The sequence below is a fragment of the Pristis pectinata genome, chromosome 23 (assembly GCF_009764475.1).
Source record: "Pristis pectinata isolate sPriPec2 chromosome 23, sPriPec2.1.pri, whole genome shotgun sequence".
NCBI classification, from domain to species: domain Eukaryota; kingdom Metazoa; phylum Chordata; class Chondrichthyes; order Rhinopristiformes; family Pristidae; genus Pristis; species Pristis pectinata.
The window spans coordinates 14,586,955-14,608,153 of NC_067427.1; the positions used below are offsets into that span (position 1 = coordinate 14,586,955).

General features: G+C 39.4%; 1 protein-coding gene across 1 annotated transcript in view; it reads left to right on the forward strand.

The window, feature by feature from the left end:
• The first annotated feature begins 668 nt into the window (after nt 1–668).
• LOC127582066 (xenotropic and polytropic retrovirus receptor 1 homolog) overlaps nt 669–21,199 on the forward strand; it is a 55,106-nt gene continuing 34,575 nt past the window's right edge. Inside the window, 2 exon segments of the mRNA XM_052037046.1 lie at nt 669–737; nt 5,609–5,660. Coding sequence (XP_051893006.1) covers nt 669–737; nt 5,609–5,660 — 121 coding nt within the window.

Sequence of the window (21,199 nt, forward strand, 5' to 3'; positions counted from 1 at the left end):
GTCCAACTTTGGTTGTCAGTACCCAAACTGAAGGAGTGTGGGCTTCCGGTTGTGTACTTTTAGCTCCATTGTCATCAGAGCTGCGAGTGACCAGCGCCCAATATTCGTGGACTCATTTTTAGTGTGTTGGTGAGAGGGATTTCTCCCCTCAATCTCCTCAATGGAAATGAAAACCAAGTTAATCCGACCTCACCTCCTAATTCAACGCTCTAAAGCCCTGGCAGGCGATGCACCTAAATCATTGCACACAATAAAACATGCCTATAAATGGTAGTTTACTGAAATAATTAACTAAAATAAGCAGGCGAAAGTTACATTGAAACAGCGTGCAATAAAACCCTGTGTTTTTTGACAGTGCTGTGCTTGCTATCTCCCTCTCCCGCCCTCCCTTCCTGTTAGCGGAGCGCTCAATTATTTATTGATAGGTAGTGATACTGTTCCTGTTACCGAGACGCCTGGAGCCGGAGAAAGGTGTCAGGGATCTGCTCGAACTTCACCATAATTAATCGTTGTGCAAAAATATATATTAACTTTTATTGCGGTATCTGTCGCCGGGTGAAACACCGAGCGGTCATTAGGCAGTGGGCTGGTTTTGTCGCTTCATCTTTTTCCTTCGCTCCTGTTATGTTTCCCTGGAACATCCTCAATGCTCGGAGTTCTTGACAGCAATGAAGTTTGCGGAACATCTGTCGGCGCATCTAACGCCGGAATGGAGAAAGCAGTACATCGAATACGAGGTGAGAACTTCGATGGTTAACACTCGTGTTATTTCACTGTATCTAAACTATGTCGGAACGAAAACGATTTACTCCTTTCCTTCAGTGAAAGTTCCCTGGAGAGAGGCAAAATTGTGACGGAAAGTACCCCCATGTGAGAAAATGGCTCTAGTCAAATTGGGTACCTAAATATGGAGAGTCAGAGTGCGCTGGTGACCTGCAAGTGTCCCCTTCAGACTTTTATCGACTTACATTAAATTATCAATGGTAACTTAACTGTTTTATTCTCAACAATATCTTTGTATGGGCGTCTTTGAGAATCATCTGTTGACGATGTTTACCAATCTGTCAAATTAAGCAATTCTTCGCTATCATTGGTATATTTCTGCGCGCTGAGTGAATAGAGCAGAGTTAGAACTAGATTCAGGGCGGGTGTTGAGAGGATCCATCGAGAAGGTGTGAGAATCAGGTGATATCTCCCACTTTTATTCCCATTCCGGGTCTTCGGCACATTATTCAATTGGTTTGCTGCAATGCGAGAGGTGTTCCTCAGAGACAGTGAACTCTTTCAAGTGGAGATAGACTAACATTAAGCAAAGTGGAACAGGGTGCCCTGGTCAACATTGCTCCTTCAATCAGCAGCCACTGGAACTAGCTAAACTGATCATCCTGGGCGGTTTTGAGGTACTCTGATGTGTGCAAAATGGCTTCTGTGTTTGCTTGCAGCATGCCAGCTGTTGGGAGGAAGGAGAGAACCAATAGTTGGGTAGATGTCAGGTATCTCAGAGGTGGGCTGTATCCGCACGTTCCATCTCCAGGCTGGGATGGACATGCCTTCATTTTAAAGAAATGAGGCTCACATTACTAAAAGAAACAATGATAAAAACACAAAGCACAACCGACATATATAAAGGCTCGGCTCACCATAATGCTGGTTGGTTCTGTCTGGGGAGTTCTACAGTCACAAACACGATGGCTTTAGCAGTACAGACCCCATCCCCGTCCACTTATGTTGAGGAATAGGCACCATCAATTTGCTGTTTCCACTTCCATCAATTATGGGAATCATTTGAACTATGTTAAGTGGTCTGAGTCTTTCAGGTAGTTTGAACAACAATCTGTCTACTTGCCCCCATCCACAGTCCTTCAATGTGCAGCTTCTGACACCCAATTTTAAACAGTCAGCCCCTAACAGACTTGCAATCTGGCTACACAATAAACTTTGGAAATTCATCCCTCAGCCTCCCTGTATCTCTTCCTTTCTTTCCTCTGTAAGATACTCCTTAAAACCTATCATTTTGTCCAAATCTCTAATTATATTACTTGCAGTCAAATTTGCCAGATCCCATTCCCATGAAGAACCTTGGAATGTTTTTTTTCTATTTCAAAAGTACTATGTAAATGTAAGCTAATTTTGTTCATTTGAAATGGCATCTTACTAAATACTAATTTGTGAAATACTCTCTCAAACTTGCTGGTAGCAATCCATGAACTCTCAAATTGATTAGGGCAGTCTTTAGGCAAGAATCTCCACGGTTTTACTCTAATAGAAGCTGATGGTTATTTGGACAAATTAACATATACATTTGACAAATCGACAAAATCCCCGTTTCATTTTATTATTTAAAAACACAGCATTTTAGTTTTATTATATAAAAGTACCTTGAAGTTTATATCATCGAGGACAAGGATGATAGAAGAATGGATCAGTGCAAGTATGGGTACAAGTGACAGAGTGTTGGATAAGGTCAAATTTACAGAGGGTGGAAGATGGGGTGCTGGCCACTTGAAGTTGCCCAGGAACATTCTTTGAAGGCTTTACACCTTTGGGCAACAGATGGGGCTTGTGATCCAACACATAAGGCCTTATTTAAAATCTGAAGCTCAATCAACGTACATTGGTGTCATGACCAGCCCAGGCTTAAGTTCTTCCTGTTGATGTCAACTCAAAGGTATCTCTCTAGAATGAGGCAATGTATGAGTAAACTCAATGATGATTACAAAGAGAAATGTGTAGGAGGTGCCTTGTGGACAAGCCCACTCATTCTCTTCTTTCCTCCAAAGAATCATCTGGTTCTGTCCATTTCCTCCTTGGTTAGCAACAGAAACTTGTCAAATTGCAATGCAGTGGACCTCCAGAGCTCTGCACTAACTGAACTGAAAGGTCTTTAATATCAAAATGATATTGGCTGTATCTTTTGTACCCTTAAGCTAATAGGAGCTCATGTCCTGCTCATTTGTTAAGTTGTTACGTACAATTAGATGTAACATAAAGAAAAAAAACAAACAGTTCAACCACTCGATGGCAATGGTTATGCTCCACATGAACCTCTTCCCATCCTGATTTATCTTGTCAACATAGCTATCTTTCCTTCTCACTCATGTACACAACAAGATTTACCTTAAATGCAATTATGATATTCACCTCAACTATTCCCTCTGGCAGTGAGTGCCACATTCTAAGCACTCTCTAGGTAAAGAGTTTTTTTATGAATTCCTTGCTGGCAAATAGTGGCCATTTTATGTTCAGGGCTTCAGGTTTTGCCCTATACTCACAGGTGGAAACATCTCTACCACCAGGTCAATCCTTTCTAGAAAAGAGCCCAAACCTGTAATTTAGTGTTACATCAATGACACTTAAGCACTGTCCCTAAATAATGGCTTCCAAATTTGTATTCTCAACATTTTTAAGAATCTTTTACAATCACATGAAATGCAGGCGCTAAATACAGCCGATTGTTTTAAGCAGGAGTCCAGAAATCGGTACCTTCATCAGGTGAAATAGCCATTTCATCAACGTGCAGAAAATCTCATACCATTTGTAATGGTACTAGACTTTCTGCATGGTGATAATATTACCAAGGTTATCTTTCACAAAATTTAGTTCCAATGACTAACGTTGAGCCTGCTGGCAGCTCTGAAGGGTCAGGTCTTATTAGATGATGCAAATATGATCTGATTCCTTTGGGAAGTTCCAAAGGATATCATGGACTTTCAGATCATTTGATCTCATCCTTCTGGAAAACCAAGGGCCTTGGCTTCCCAAAAGCATGTTTGAATGTTTGCTCCTGGTTCATTGTACTAACGATTTGCCCTCCAATACCAACTGTGCCTCTGGTAGTGCAAGGAGTGAATTTGAAATCTGGCCTCTTTGATGGTGGGGACTTTGAGGAGAAGGCCATGATGAATCACCCATTCATTTGAATATGTTTGCATATGCTACAGCCTTGTTTCTTACATTCAAGTTTCTTAAAATCACTTAGGATTAAGACGTTCATTGAGTTTCCTCCTCCTATTTAATTACCTGCTACAATACACAACCGGGTTTGAAAGAACTGCAAAGCTTTGACCTGGTTCCTGGGTTGTGGGGTTGTTTAGTGCTGTCTATAGCACACAGCTTCTGCTGCTCACCACACATGCAGTTCTGTCTTGTACGTTCAGGTTGGCTCTTCATTCGTAAGTCTACTCGGAGCTACTCCTAACATTTTCTCCTGGACTCCTCATTCAATCAATATTTGTCAACTGTGGTGACAGTAATGACAGGGGAATATCACAGGTCATGAAGCTGCAGATGGTGGGTGAATACAGAGCCGCCGCTGCTGCTAATGTTCATGGATGCCATGTGTTGAGCTTTGCGATTTGTCCTAAATCTATCCCAAGAGATGGTGATGGTGCTGTATCTGTATTAATCATAGCTCTGTGTAATTTTCAGCAGTTATTTTAAATCTCTCTTTAAATCTTTCTGCTCTAAACAAAAAACCACAAGCTCTTCATCAGTTCCTCATTGCTGGTATTGTAGAATCATAGAAAGAAGCTATTTGGTTTATTACGTCCAAGCTATTCAAAATGAAAAAACATGTTTTCTGCAATATCCTCGTAAATCTTATTTGCTTCCTCCCCAAAGAACTAGCAGAATGAACACCTTCAGTATAATAATTCTTCCTTATTTTCTTCCCTTTTTCAGGATAGATTTGTCAAAACCTTTACACGACCCACTGTGCTTTGAGGGTATGAGAGGAATCATCAATAGAAATGAACCACAAATACCAACACAAGCATACACTGCCAATTTAGCACAGTTATATTAATGTTCTTCCATCTGTGAGACATGATAAGGTAGAAAGCAGCAGTATAATTGATAGCAACACACAAAATGCTGGAGGAACTCAACGGGTCAGGCAGCATCTATGGTGGGAAATGCACAGTTGAAGTTTTGGGTCGAGACCCTTCATCTGGACACACAAAGGGTCTCGACCAAAATGTCAACTGTCCATTTCTCTCCAAAGATGCTACCTGACCCTTTGAGTTCCTCCAGTGTTTGGTGTGTTGCTCCAGGTTCCAGCATCTGCTGTCTCTGTCTACACTTCTTACTGCCTCAGTAAAGCAGCCAACATAATCCAAGTCCCCACCCACCCTGGACATTCTCTCTTCTCCACCCCCTCACCCCCCCTCCCCATCAGGCAGAAGATACAAAAGACTGAAAGCACATACCACCAGGGTCATGGACAGCTTCAATCCCGCTGTTATAAGACTATTGAATGGTCCCATAGTATGATCAGATGGACTCTTCACCTCACAATCTACCTTGTCATGACCTTGCACCTTATTGTCTGCCTGCACTGCACTTTCTCTGTAACTGTTACACTTTATTCTGAATTTTGTTATTGTTTTACCTTGTACTACCTCAATGTACTGTTGTAGTGAATTGATCTGTATGAACGGAAAACAAGACAAGTTTTTTACTGCACCTTGGTACATGTGACTATAATAAACCAATTTACCAATTTGTGTCTCAGTATAGTTGATAGGATTGGTTTAGCCTCCCCTCCACTTTGTTTGGAATGACACTGTGTGGATACTTTCTAATACTTTATATTTTTCCTTTTGAACAGACTTTGAAGAAGATGCTGCATATGGCCCAGCACCAAGCCCCAAAGACAGAAGGTAAGGTGTGAGTGGCGTTACTATGAGATGGAACTGCAGTTTCCCCCATAACAGATGTTGCTTCTGCTAACTTGAATAGAATATCCTGACTTGCACTTGGAATTACGCCAAATGTAGTCAGTATCCAGGACATTAATATTTAATGCTGAAATATGATTTAATTTATATATAATGAAAGAGGGTTTATCTTCAATGTTGTTCCAACATTGAAACAGTATTTAACATTATTCTAAAGAATTTTTTGAAGATTTGTTGAACAGGACATTACACACTTTAAGTGTTCTCGAATTCTTTCTCTAAACCTCTTGATCTCACTCCCTTTTTAAGATTCACCTTGAAACCTATGTTGGCGGAATCAAAACTTGGTCAGATTCTGTTCTTGTGAGAGGGACTGGGCTATTTTACAATTTTAAAGGTGCTATATAACGTTAGGTGTTCTTGTTCTTTACTTGACTTTCAATTGTGTTGATAAAATACAGGACAGTGATGAATAATTAACCTTATGAATGTGTTCCTATCAGGCAATGGTGATGCCGAAGGATTTAATTAATAATCACGTTGTACACTGCTTGAAATATGAAATCATTCTTTCTCATCAATAATTTAATAAGGCAAAATGTTGTTCCACTCTCTGTGCTTACACTTTCAATGATAGCTTTGCACAGCCACAGAAAAGCTACTTAACAGTACAATGTGGTTGTTCAGTATGAACACATCTATGTGGGAATTTGGATAAGCAACATTTGTTAAAATAAAACTGAATCATTAACATTCACTATATTTCATGAGTAACAGAACTGCTGGGAACAAATGTTGCAAAATAACTGAATGGGAGGAACTGCTTTGTAGAGATCTGACTGTGTTCAATGTTATGCTAAACATCCCAAAGATGTGAATTGACAAAATGACATATCACCATTTTCCAATAATATTTTGCCCTGGTTTTACTCTGTTCAACATTGTTCAGTCAATCATTCGGTGAGCCTTCAGATGGCAGCAGTAAGCTTCCTGAGACATACCTTTCAACATATTTCAATATCATAAAGATGTTTTTCCAGGATCTATCTTTTTTTTGTTGCCTTTGCAGTCCCTAAGTGACCAGAGATTTAATCCCAACCTCTTGTGGATGTATCTATCGATGGATGCTGAAGCAGGCTGTTCTGCTATTGCAGTTAACATGTTGAAGTTGCAAGGAAAATAAAGCCATTACAAAGGCTGGGCATGCATAGTACCCAGGGGACTAAGGTTTACAGACTGGGCTCCTTGTGTGTGTGTGTTTGGAAACTTCTAACAAAATCATCTCAAAGCATATAAGAAATGCTGTGAAATTTAGAAAGAAGCTATTACAGTACAAAGAGAGAGAGAACATGTGGTTTGTGTGAAATAAAGGTTTGCAGAGTGTAAGATCTTCCAGCAAACTCACCTGACCAGATGCAAATAACCATTGCCACCGAAAGACAGCCAGGCCTGGAAAGCAGGAGCCATGGGAATTTGGAAGGTTTAGGAGAGCAGAGACTCCAAGGGTCTGAGTATTGTAGACCAGGGCCGCTTGTAGTAGCTGCACATTTAGAGAGAGGCAGTGGAAGGAGTTGGAAGGTTCAAAGTGTACAAAAGTTTGGAAGCATGGAAGACAGACTAGTGTAGGAATTGGGAAGTGTGGAATGTGCAAGCATGTCTGGCTGGGGTGGACCACAGGCTCGATGATTTGACTGGAAAAACAGGATGTCTGAATGATGAGCAGGCTTTAAACAGATGGGAGGTTTGGGCAGGGCAGGGACAGAGGCAGCAGGCAGGTGAGAGGCCCCCAAAACAGAGATGCATGGTCAATGAGGAGGATGTTATCGTTCAAGCTGATAAACACAGATATCTTTTGGAAAAAGGTTACTTGACAGTAGAGAATCTGGAGATGTTTAAAACTGAGTTGGTCTCCTGAGGCACAGCACAGCTTGCCTGGATAAAGCAGTCTTCCATACTGAACAATCCCATGAAATCTATACTCATAACCTGTTAGTTTTAGGGAAATATGGTTTATATCTTTGTTTCATTTGAAGGTACTTGCAATTATGCCACTGCATCAGGAACATGATGTAGATAGGAAATAGGTCATCTTTTCTTCATTTGCTCAATTAATCATATTTGTAAAATAATTATTTGTGAATTATTAATTTGGTACATTTGCAATATTTCTGCCCTCTATGCACAGCATAAGAAAAAGCCTCATGACTTGCTTAGTATTTCTGTATTAGATCAGGATCATTGTTGCTTTTGGGCTACAATGTCACAAGATATCAAGCAGCACATAGCAGGAGCTTGTGTCTAATTCATTTTGTGAATAAGAAATATCAATATAGCAAGCAACTACTGTATCTGCTCTCATATTCATAAATAGGTGTGACTGTCGACCAGCAGCTCTCCAAACTGTGCTGAAAGCATGAAACACTGGAGCCATCAATTCATCTGAGTATGACTGATGTCACGTGTAACCATCATGTTTCCTATTTACACAGTGTGATAAAATTGTTTAAGATTGATACCCATTAGCTCGCTTGGTGCTTCTGGTTACATACAAATGTTACTTTACTAAATGAAGCCTGCCTTGAAATGCTGTATCTCTCTATGACTCCTTGACTCTTATATTGCAGATTGCTGGAAACTTGAAATAAAAACAGAAAATGTGCTGATGAATGGACATCAGACCTGAAGTGCTAACCATTTCCCTCTCCACAGGTGCCACCTTTTCTGTTTTCAAATCTGTTTTTGAGTCCATGCGCCACTACAGTCACTGAGGAAATCTGAGGCAAAAAGGATGACATAAATCCAAATGTTTTCCTGTGCTTTTCAAACTTATTTCCCAATTATTGAAATTCTCTCAAATTTTGGGAATGAATACGTAAAGGCACACCAAACTAACTAACCATTGGTTTTAGAATAGGCTTCATTTCAACAGTTCTGTGGTTATTACATCTAAATAGACAAACATTTCTGCGTAACAGGCAAGGCTAAAAACTTAACATTAGTACAATGTAAAGTGAAATTCATAAAGGAATATCATTGGTCGACTTCAGGACAACTAAGCCTGCTTTTCTCTTATGCAGTTAAAAGTGATCAGTGGAATCATCCTGGACCACTTGAGACATATGACAGAGACAAATTTAGTGGGAACTTAGTTAAGTGCTAAAGAGAGAAAGGAAAAACATACGCTGGAAAAATCAAATGAAATAGGGTGGGAGGAAGCTCAGGTGCAGCTTAAATACTGACACAGACCAGTTGGGCTGGAAGCTCTACTTCTGTACTTTAAATCCATTGTAATTCTAGGTAACAATGCTTCATGTAGATTCATAAGTTTGGACTAAAATCACAACATAATTAAGGCCTTAAATTGGGATTCTCAACAAATTCATTTGAATTCATCCAAATAAATGTCCTTGAATGCACCCAAGAAATGTTCTTAAATTACGGAGCCATTTTCCAAATAGTGTATTATTAAAGGCACGAAGGCTTTCCCAGTCATTAATATGTTAACTGTAAGTAACAGTACCACAGGTATGTTGTAGAACTAAATGAACAGGAGGGCTTCAAACTTTGATAAATTTGCATCTTTAATAAATGTAAATTTGTAAAGAAAACCAGAAACCATTAGCTGATTGATTACATTGTCGGCATCAGTAATACACACTGTGAATTACAAATCTAACAATCTGTCTCAAGCTGTGAACAGAATAGGGCTTGTCCACATTTTACACTTTGTGACCCCTGTCATGTTACTTGAGCCTTCAATATCTCATTCCCCGCTTCAGGATAGTCCCCAGCTATAGTAAGGATAAGTAGAGCTGCCAATCAAACTAATCCAACTGTCCTCAAAGGTGAAATTTTGTCTTTAAACTCTTGAATTTCTATCTGCTTTAATTTATTAAACCAAATTGAGCACTGTTCTAACTGATCCAGACCTGACAAGTTAAAAAGAAAGAAAAGCAAAGAAAGAAAGAGACTCAGCTATAAAGTGCTTTTGCAGCTAATGAAATATTTCTGAAAGGTAATCACTGCAGTAATGTAGGAAATACAGCAGCCAATTTGTGCACAGTCAGACCACACAAACAGCAATTAGCTAATCAGGTATTTTATTTTAGTCATCTAGCTCAGGGGATGAATAATTGCTGGGGCATTCTGGAAATTTCCTTGTTACATCCACCAAATTGCTTATTGTCTTATACGAAATACAGTTTCTTCACCAGCTCCTCAGTTCTACACTAAACAGATATCCTAGATTTTGTACTCAAGACTTTGGCGTGGGGCTTGAACCTACAACCTTGTGATTCAGATGAGAATACCATTAACTGAGCTAGGCCATTATAGTGAAATGACAAGATGTAACCCATCAGCTGAGTGACTTATAGATTTGATTAATGTGTCACAAAATGTTGTGGAAATCTGGAACCGTGCCTTCCAAAGCCTGTAAGGTCATGGTCAATTTAAATTTTCAGAAACAACACTAATGGATTTTTATTACGCAAGTTATTAAGGGTTATTGAGGCAAGTAAATGAAATTATAATACAGATTTTTTTTCATAATTTAGTTGAGGGGAAAAGCAACCTTGAGAAGTTGCGGGCCTTCTCCTGTTTCTATGGTCCCGTGGTTTATTTCAATTATTTCATTCATAAAATGCACTGAAGGTAAGCATGCATCATTGGCATGCCATCCTCACCTGCTTCAAGCCATTTTCTCTTCTAGTATAGTTTCATTACATCATTATTACATATCATGATTGAAAAAAAGAATTTCATTTATAAAACCAGACTTCCGGACATTAAAGCCTTTTACCGTTATAGAAGTAAGTTAGAAGTACAATCACAGTTGCAATGAAGCAAGTGGTATCCAACCAGGAACCAGATCACTGAGATTTGGAATTACAACTTTTTTTGTTTCCTTGAAGGCTTTCTTTCCTGCTTGGACGTTATCTTGTATATAGAAGTTCAGTTTTTCTGTCCTGAGGAAAGAAAAATTAATTCCTTGGTCATACAGTGTATACTCTCACTATTCTGAACTGTACTATGTAGTGGAATTATGTTGTCAATGTGACATGTCCAAGACCCAATCTTCAGTGCATCTTTATCAAGTATCCCATACAACATATTACACCTGTGCATATAGAGGCAATCTTAAGATCCCAATACATACAACATCAATTGAAGAACATTCCAGTGCCTTTGGCTATATCACAAAGATCAGGGGCTTTTCTCAAGTAAAGTTAGAAGCCGTTACTTAAAACTTTTGCTTCATGGTTCCCAGTGTTTTAGGGAGTACACAAGTTTTAAGCAGCTTTCTCATTGTTCGGTATTCCAATTGCAGGACATGACTGAACTAGTTGTTTTCTATGTCTTACTGTCAGCGAAGGGAAGACACTGTTGTTGTGCTTCCTTTAAAATGGACCATCAAACTTGCCAAATCCACCCAGGTTGTTAAGTCCAGCCTGGTGTCTATATGTGCTACCGTGCCGTACTTGGAGTGGAGTTTGGGATGGCCAACCTTCCTACAGCCTTTTATAGATTCCATGTACGGACTTCCTTAGGCAGTCGATTGCTGTCCATACATATTACATGGGAGGCCAAGGTCGCTTACCTTCCTGCTAGAATGGCTTCCACACTTGCCATGCTTGTTGAAGTATTTTGTTATTGGTGATTTTGTCAGACCATTATCACCTACAGGTGACGTTTTCAGGGTTCATATTTCAGGCTTTTAATCCTCTCAGCACTGTGATGATAAAGCATAACTTGGAATTTTCCGGATACTTTGTTTACCACCCCCACCCAGATTCTTTTCTATAGGCAGCCAAAGCTGAAGCAATTGAATTTTAACAGATTTAAAGTTCTTTCTGCCAGGGGATGATTTATACAGGACTTAAACTTTTTTTCACATACAGTAAATACAAAATAGGGATGCAACATGAGCAAAGGAATTCAGTAAACACTGCAGGTTCTGAAAAGGGCAGCAAACACTATGATAACACCCTACAATAGATCCACTACTCCACATTGCAGGGATTTGCTTCTGTCTTTGAATCAGTGGAGGTTTAGGAGCCTGCCATTAAATCTCATCTCATCAAATCTCTGATAGTGGCAGCATGAGTGGTGACTTTGAGAACTCCAATCAAGATCGGAGAAATAACATAGGGCAGGGGCTCTTGAAACGATACCTTCTCCAGCTACCATTTAATATAGATCAGTCCAGGCTGAATTATCTTGAACATTCTAAAAAAAAATCAAACAAATGAGACAAAACAACTTAAATTGCCCAGAGATTGGATGATCATTAATGCTTTATATTTTACATAATTCCTTTGATATTGTGCATTCACATTTACCAATGTCTGACATAGCAACTCCAGTAACATTAATTAATCTCAACATTAACTCCCGATCAAGCATAAATTATTAACTTCAGGCCACAGGTGATAAAGTCAGACATGTCAATCCCAATCTGTGATCCAGGTACTGTGTATATAATTGTTTATATAACTTGTTTTCAAATACAACTACAACAGATGACCAATAAAATTAAAAGCTGCATTTCTTATGTCATCAAGATGTTCTGCAGCATCCAATGAAATGCAGACACTCTTACAATATATTGATTTAATTATTTGTTCAGAGACTCATTCAGTAAACTCAGGTTAGTTTGCACCAGTTCTTTTAACAGTGTTCAGATCATAAATCAGAGAGACTCAACTTACAATTAAAATTACAGAACAGCTCATATGTTCAAAATATCCAGTAGGTTATCTTCTTCTTCTTGTTTTTTTGCTTTGCCTGGTTTTCTAAATAATTGTAACTATTATTGACTATAATCCAATGTAAAAATTAGCTTTAAAAAGGATTGAAATACTTACAAGGACAACATTGCAGGCTGGAATACAACCATAATGTGCAACACTAAACACCAGCAGCACCGAAGAAGAGAACATTCACACTCACTAAGGAAACTGCACACTGAAAAAAGAAGATTTTTTTTACTCTTATAATTTTCTCTGAAATCAGTTTTCAGTTCTTGATGTTTGCCACTTGGTTCAAGTTCACAGTGTGTCTCTTCATCCAGGGCTGGTGGGGTGAAGACTTGAGCAAAAACCTTGTGGGTTCTCAATTTCTTTCAGTTCTCTAATTGTTTCATTATAGTTGGGCTGTCTAACCAGGGAATTATTTTGGCAATTTGTTTACACCCTCTGTCTGCTGTGTAAGGACAGATATCACTGTCTCTCCTCCTGCACAATTCTTTCTTTGCTGGTGAAAGGGAAGGGTGCAATTTGTAGAGCACAGAGAGAATGAGGAGCTGCATCAACCAGCTGAGGCTCCCAGCCTCGGTCTTGCTCTGTCTGTTAGCGCTGCTGAGCAATTCTCATTCCACATTCTTTTAAGCTCTGTTTACATCTCTCATGCTTCATGTCCCAGTCACTTACTGGCTTGATTCCTTAGCATCTTATTCTTAGTCTGAGATGCTGAGTAAACTACTCCTGCTGTTTATTGTTCAACAACTTTACCTATAAGTTGCTGGATTTCATTCTCCAACAGTTGTTAACAACTTCATATCATTGAACCAAGCTAATGTCTCACTGTTGCTTCTGCTTCAATTTCTCATCCCATTCTTTTCCTTTTTTAACTTCTTGCAAAACTGCCTTTGCCTATTGACTTCTCTCACATTCCTCTAAAACATCTATATCCTGCTTTGCAAGTTCAAGTTGCTCTTCCCATCTTAGTGTACTGGAAGTTATGTGTTCTTAAACATAATTCACTCATTAAAGGTACTAAATATCATGCATCACAGATTTATTAAGCACTCAGTACATGCAATGGTACAAAACAAACTTAAAAGGTAATACAACCGCACATATTACAAGCATGTTACAGTCTGAAGCTCAGTATCTTAGATCTTTGCAAATCCACATGCACAAATTGTGAACATTTCTCTTGCCCCTTTTAAGTTATGCATCATGCATTTCTGCTTTGATTAATGCAACCCATAAATGGAGAATTTTAATGAGCTTGTCCCTTAGTAATAACTTTAATTTTAACAAGTTATTTTTCTGGACAACTTACCAAAGTTATTATCTGATTAATATTTCTATTCTTTGTACCTCCATCACTAAGTAGGATTTTTAATTATAAATTCATCTTCCATGCTGTGCCACATTCTACCAATCTGCAGCTTCTATAAGACCATTTCTATGTTTTTTTAATTAGGTTGACTGAAGCGACCCACATTGCTTTTAGGTCAGGCTTAATTCACCAGTTCATAGTTCAGGGATACTTTTCATTCCCTGACCAAAAGGCAAAAACTAAATGTTTCTATTACTAGAGGAAAGAGAGAAATCAATAACACGATAACATTAACAGGCCTCAAGACAGTCTGATTAAAGCTTTTGTTAGAGATGTTTGACATTAATCTACCCCTGTTTGACAGATTCTATACTCTATAAATGTTGCAACCTCATCTCCCTTTCCAGGTTTTCTAAACCAGTACCAACAGCACGAGCTTTACTTAGCAGTTGTAGGTTGTGATTCCATTGACTGCTTGTCGCTCCTCTTAGCAAACTTACAGGCAGACACTTCCTGTCTCCAGCAAATCCTCCTTAAGAGCAAGAACAAAACAGTGCTAATCAAAAAATCTAAAATACTTCACTGCTACTTATCAGTTCCTCATTTTATACAGTGATTAATGTCAGCACAACACTGGTTCCTTCAAGTTCCCTTCTTTAAAATATGATTTATGTCAGTATGTGACGCTGGTACCCATTAGCTCTCCTAGTTATAGGGCATGCATAATGCCAGAGTGTTAGGAATAATAACCATTAGCTCTCCTATTTGCACCGAGTGATTAATGACTCCTACTTATGAAGAATAATGAATGTTATTGTGTAAAACTGATGCCCACCAGAAGTCCTATATCTTCAGTGTGATAAATATGTGTGTCGGACAAACCATCAGTTGTTCTATTTGTAGCTTGCAAATTAGTGCTTATGTAATACTTATAAACTCTCCTATTTGTATAATCTGAAAAACATTAGTGGGTATCATTGGTACCTCTGAACTCATATACGAACAATGTGGTGAATGCGCAAAGAAAAACAGATGCTGCCCGATCTGCTGAGTATTTCAAGCATTTTTTGTTTTTATTATAAATTTCCAGCATCTGGAGGTTTTTGATTTTCAATGAGATGAATGTAACTGGCACAGTCAATCCACTAATTGAAGCAGCTTGATGAATGTGGTTGGCTAATATTATAAGACATCAGTTATTTATAGTGTGTTGAATGCCAATTTCTAACACAGGTACACCTACAATGTGATCCTAATCAGTTTGTAACACAGGGATAAATCAGATTTCCTATTTACACAGTGCATTGAAAATCAGTGTATACTGTATGCAACGTGATGAATGTTGGTTCTTAACTTTGATGTTTTTGGTGTCTCCTGGGTGAGCTCCTGACCACACGTCCAACTCCTTTACTTGGACAGCCCACACCCACCTCTGACCATTATCCAGCCCCTACTCCCCTGTTGCTGAAGCTTTCATCTATGCCTTTATTTTCTCCACATTAGACTATTCCAATGCTCTCCTGGTTGGCTCCCCTTCCCATCTTCCCACATAAGCTTATCCATAATCTTGTTACCCACAGCAAATCGCACTGTCCCATTACTCCTGTGCTCACGGACCTACATAGGCTCCCATTTTACAAAACCTGAAGTTGACAATTCTCCTAACTTCCATAGCCTCTCAGTGACTTCCTCAAATCCAATGAGTGAATGTGAGGTGAAATCTCTGTCTCTGTGTTTCTTCAGTTCAGGGCTATTCTACACCCCCGACTCTGACTGCTACTCCACCAGCAGCTGTGCCTTCACTGGGCTTAAGATCTGAAATGCTCTCCCTAAACCTGACTGGCTTCCTTTTTCTTCCTTCCACTTCCTACAGAAACGTTCCACTTCCCCCTTTCCCCAGTTTTTTGGTTGTCTGTCTTAATATCTATTTTGGTGGCTTCATGTCAAAGCTTCTCAGAACCATCCCAGAATGATTTAATTTACAAAAACTGCTAGATACATATGTTGCTTTTACTGCCATGTACAACACTAGTACAAATCCTGTATCCTATTTAGACAGTATGATAAATACCAATGTGCAAAACTATCTTGCATCCACTTTCCTAATTATACAGTGATGTCAACCTGTAATATTGGCATCGGTTTCTCTTCCAGTTGATAAAGGATGGCAAATATTTGTTATTCTAGTGTCACAGATAGTCGTACAGCACAAAAACAGGCCCTTTGGCCCACAGTGTCTATGCCGACAATCATACCCATCTCTACCAATGCCACTTGCCTGCATTAATTCAATATCCATTATGCCCTGCTCATTCAAATACCACTCAAGATGCCTCTTAAATATGGTTACTGTTCCTACCTCTGCTACTTCCTCTGATAGCTCATTCCAGATACCGCTGTGTGTGAAAAATTTACCCCTCAGATCTCCTTTAAAGCTTCCCCCTCATACCTTAAACCTATGCCCTCTAGTTTTAGACACCCCTATAGTGGAAAAAAAGACAGACTATCTACCTTATTTATGCCTCTCCTAAGTTTATAAACCTCTATCATGCTGCCTCTCAACCCCCCTCACTCCAAGGAAAACAGACCCTGCCTATCCAATCTCTCCTGATAACTCAAGCCCTCCAATCCAGGCAACATCCTTGTGAATCCTTTCTGCATCCTCTCATAGTATGCATAGTGTAATCCAAGTTAATATGTAATCATGGTACAAATCAGAATTCTTATTGATGCTGTCAATGGTGTCAGTCACCTGCACATATGGAACATGATAAATATCAGTTTGTAGGCTTGCTCTAAGATTTGACCCTGAGATAAGCTTCTGACCACATATTGGTTCTATCACCAAGATCATTGAGTTCTGTCTTCACTTTATTATCCAATCCCTCGCCCACCTCAGCTCTGTTGAAGCCCAGCCCCCTTCACACCATTGTTACCTCTAGATTTGACCACTTGAGTGCTCACTGCAGTCTTCATATATCCATCCAGCATAAACAAACTCATCCAAAACACTGCAGTCTATTCTAACGCAACAAATCACAGTTCACAATGCATGCGCTCGCTCAGACTTACTTTGGCTCTTGGTCCTGCAGTGCCTGCAGTTATAAAGTTCTTGTCCATGCTTCCAAAACACTCCATGGACTTGCTCTGTCTTAACTCTGTATCCTTCTCCATGTCAACTGTCCTTTGAGATCTCTGTGCTCCTTCAAATCTTCTGCATTTCTGATAATATTGACAAATGATTGACAGTAGAGCCTTCATCTATGTAAGACCTGAACCTGGTACCAATCTTTCTTTCTATGAACAGAGTGTAACCAATGTCAGTGGTGCCCATCAGCATAATTATTACAGAATATGATAAATATATCAGTTTATCGAGCACATCAGAACCCCTCAGAGCTACTATTTAAACTTGTGATGAATATTTTTCTGTAAATGGTGCTCATTACAGTTTGCATTGTTGCACTTTGATGAATGTTAGCAATGTAATACAAGATTACATCTGCAGTCCTGGTTATAAATTCTGATGAATGTTTGTACACAAACACTTCCAATGTGTGATTTAGCCCAGACCTACAGTATAAATGTCAGGGAGCACGCAATGTAAATTGGACAGCACCTTCAGGTGAGGGTGAAACACACTGATCAGGAAATTGCTTGTGGACTTCCCTATCCTGCAGAAGCTTCACTACTCCAGAACGTCACTCATTGACTCAGCATCGAAGGTCACGGCAGGGCATGAAGTTGCAGTACTTACGTGACTCACATCCACTCAACCCATTGGATAAAATTAGGGCTTGCCTATTGCAGTATGTTTCAAGTAAATGTTTAAAGCTATGATAAGTATTAATTACTCCAAGCATCCCATCTGACATTGAAATCAACTTTTACATGTGGTATCTCATTACTTCAGAATTTGATGTTCTAAATTTTTAATTTTTTAAAACATTTCCTTTTGGTCCTCCTTCTCTCCCTTTTATTCCCATCTATTTTTCCTCTTAATTTCTGTACGTGATTTAATATGAACCATTCTAACTTAATTTTTTGCATCGCATTTTGTGCATTTCAGTCAGTGGTCTTCAATCTGGGTTCTTGGACAACTACATTGCACATTGTGTTGTATGGATAAGTTGTAATATTAAATGCTGACTTTCTCCAAACTGTACAAATGGAGGAGCTGATGTGTGCCAAGGGACAGACTGACAGTCATGACACAGTATGAGGTTCACCGCCACTGCTGACACTAAACATGTGAGAGTGTTGACTGCCAGTTATACTTCCCTGCATTCCATTCACTGAATGTGCAGAGACAAATAAGTGTGGCTGTTACTCTACCACATGTTAAGCACTAGTGACCAAAGACAAATTTCTCACATCTGCCAGTATGACACACCTACATTTAGCAAAATATAGTCACAGGAGAGCAGCTGGGCTCTGGTGTAATACACTGACATTCACCCAAATATATATAGAAATAAAAAGAACTGTTTTGTAATAATATTATGACTGACATTCATCAGAAAACAATTTGCATTTATACAGCGCGTAAGCAGGCCATTTGGCCCACTGGGTCTATGTTTACATCTCTTGACATAGTAAAACCTTGCAGGAGCATCATTAAAGAAACTTGATGATGAGATTTTATGATCAATAATATAGTCAGAGAGGCAGGTATCAAGGAATGCTTTAAAGGAGTGTGATAAGATGCTGGGGGGTTTAGAGAGAGAATTCCAGACCTTTGGCAGGACCTCTGATTGCGGAATGATTAAAAAACTAAGGATGTGGAAGTGGTCAAAATTGGAGGAGCAGCGATAAAGGTTGTAATTAAGGATTGGAATGCAGAAAGAGGTTGCAGAGACACAGACAAGACCACATTTGAAGAAAAGGATGGGAATTTTAAAACTGAGATGTTGCAGAAGTCAATGTGGTCCACAGGATGGGATGTGAAATGGGATATTTGTGGTAGAGTTTTGGATGAACAAATGCTTGTGTAGAGTGGAAAATGGGAGGCTGCCAGGAAAGCTTTGACATGGGGACATTGAATACAGCAGTAGGGAGATTATTCTCCAACTTCATAAAACCTTGGTCAGACCTCAGCTGGAGTACTGCGTGCAGGTCTAGTCACCAAGGTATAGGAAGGATGTGACAGCGCTGGAGAGGGTGCAGAGGAGATTCACCAGGATGTTGCCTGGGATGGAGAGTTCAGTTATGAGGAGGGACTGGAGAAGCAAGGTCTTTTCTCCCTGGAGCAAAGGAGGTTGCAAGGGAACATAATTGAGGTATGTAAAATTATGAGAGGTATAGATAGGGTAGACTGCAGGAAACTTTTCCCCATATCAAAGGTAGATAAAACTAGAAGATGTAGGTTTAGGATAAAGGGGAAGAGATTCAGTGGGGATACAAGGGGGACCTTCTTCACCCAGAGAGTGGTAAGTACCTGGAAAGTACAGCCTGAGAGCATGGTTGAAGCAGGGTCACTAAGAGCATTTAAATGTCGAGATGAACCCTTGAATTGCTTAGGCAAAGAAGGGCTATGGACCCCTTCAAAGAAGTTCCTGATGAATGAGGGTGAAGAGTAGATGCAGACAAATATTCTTGATAATCTTTATGGATGAGTAAGGACTTAATAAGCAATTGCTCTGGAGTTGAAGGTGTGGTAGAGTGCAGTGGATATATATTGCACTAATGTATTAAAAAAGTAGGTGATTGGACTTCTTTTGATTCATGGGGTTATGAAGGGTGCCCACTGGTCGGCGTGGATGAGTTGGGCCAAATGGTATTTCCATGGTGTATGATTCTGTGGTCATCAAGAAAAGGAACAGGCCATGCATGGGGGTTCCCGGAGAAGATGAACAGAGGGATTCACAGAGTACAGCAGTGTTATGGTCTTGGTGACAGAGTCAATGGAACTGAAATTTGGAGGCAGGATAGAACATGCTACTGCTGTTCTATAGCACCTTTAGCATCCCTGACTGCAGATGAATTCCTATTGCAGTATTTCCTGATGTCACCTCAGATTTTTTTGGGTAAACTTGTCTCCTCCTACTGATCCTTATGCCACTGGAAAGAATTGTTCCTATTTAAGCTGTCCAGACAACCTTTGAACACTTCTATGAAAAATACCTTTCTTATTTGTCTTTTTACAACTCCAGCTTCTTTTACATAATAAAAATAGAGAGTGCCCGGAATACTCAGCATGTCAATGGCCTGAAATATCAATTCTCTCTATGTAAAGTGCCTGGCTTGCTTAATATTTCCATTTTTCCGATTTCCAGCATCTACAATTGTTTTACTTTTCGTTCCAGTTTATTTTCTGTCCATTTATGGGATGAGAATGCAGCTGGCAAGGCCAGCAGTTATCGTGCATCCTCAGTTATACTTGGGAAGGTGAAGGTGAGGAATCTATCATGCTACTTCAGAGAAGAGTTAAAGGCAACTATGTTACTGGAGTGACAAAGGGGTTAGATTGGGAAAGGACATCGGTGAACTGAATAGGCTTGACAAATATCAACACCATTTGTAGCACTAATCTTTTACAACAGATTTACTTAATTAACTGCATTTTAATACCCATACTGTTGTGATGGATTTGAAATCACATCTTCCCATTATTAATCCAGTCTACTGGATCACTAGTCCAGGAACATTAAGCTACCACATACATAAAACTTTGCAAATCTTATTCCATTCATTCTATTAAATGTGTCCTGTGGCCTCAGCAAAACCACCCTCCAGCATCTGCAGAATTTTACTTTTTGTCCCATCTTATTTTCTCTGGTTCCTTGGGTTTATTTAAGACTTAGCACAACTTTATTTGTTGTTGTACTCTTAAGAAACCTACTTATTTTTATTCCAGTCCTGTGCTGTTACCTCCAAAGATTTGCATAGAAACACTCCCAAGATTCCCTATCCCCAATGTTTTTAAAATTGTTTCATTTTTATCCAAATTGCTGAAATATATCAATCACTTCCCACTATTCTGTATTGAATTTCATCTGCCCATTTTGTCCATTTGCACTCTCTTGAAATCTGTTATTACACTCCTGTTTTCTCTATTTCTTTAGTCAGAAATGAATATGTATCCAGTCTAATTTACTCATTATTTGCTTTATATTTATATAATTTGCATGCTGCAAAGATCTTCTTATTTTAACATTAAGAAATACTGAACAGCTGGCATGGTGTATTTCAATGCTTAAGGTGTCCTAAGGAGAGCCAGGAAAAGTAATCTTTTCTGGGTGGCATTCCAAGAAAAAAGCTGTCTCAAAGAAAGTCATTCTGATGTTTGAAGACTTCAACCTGCCTCATACAGTCACTTTTCATCAATACCCACAACTCCTTGGACATCCACAGCCATTCCTCTTGACACAATTCCCAATCGCCCTTCTCTGGCCAGTCACTTGTCCTCAGGACCTACGCCCCCCCCCCCACCCACCCCTTCCCCCAAGTTACTC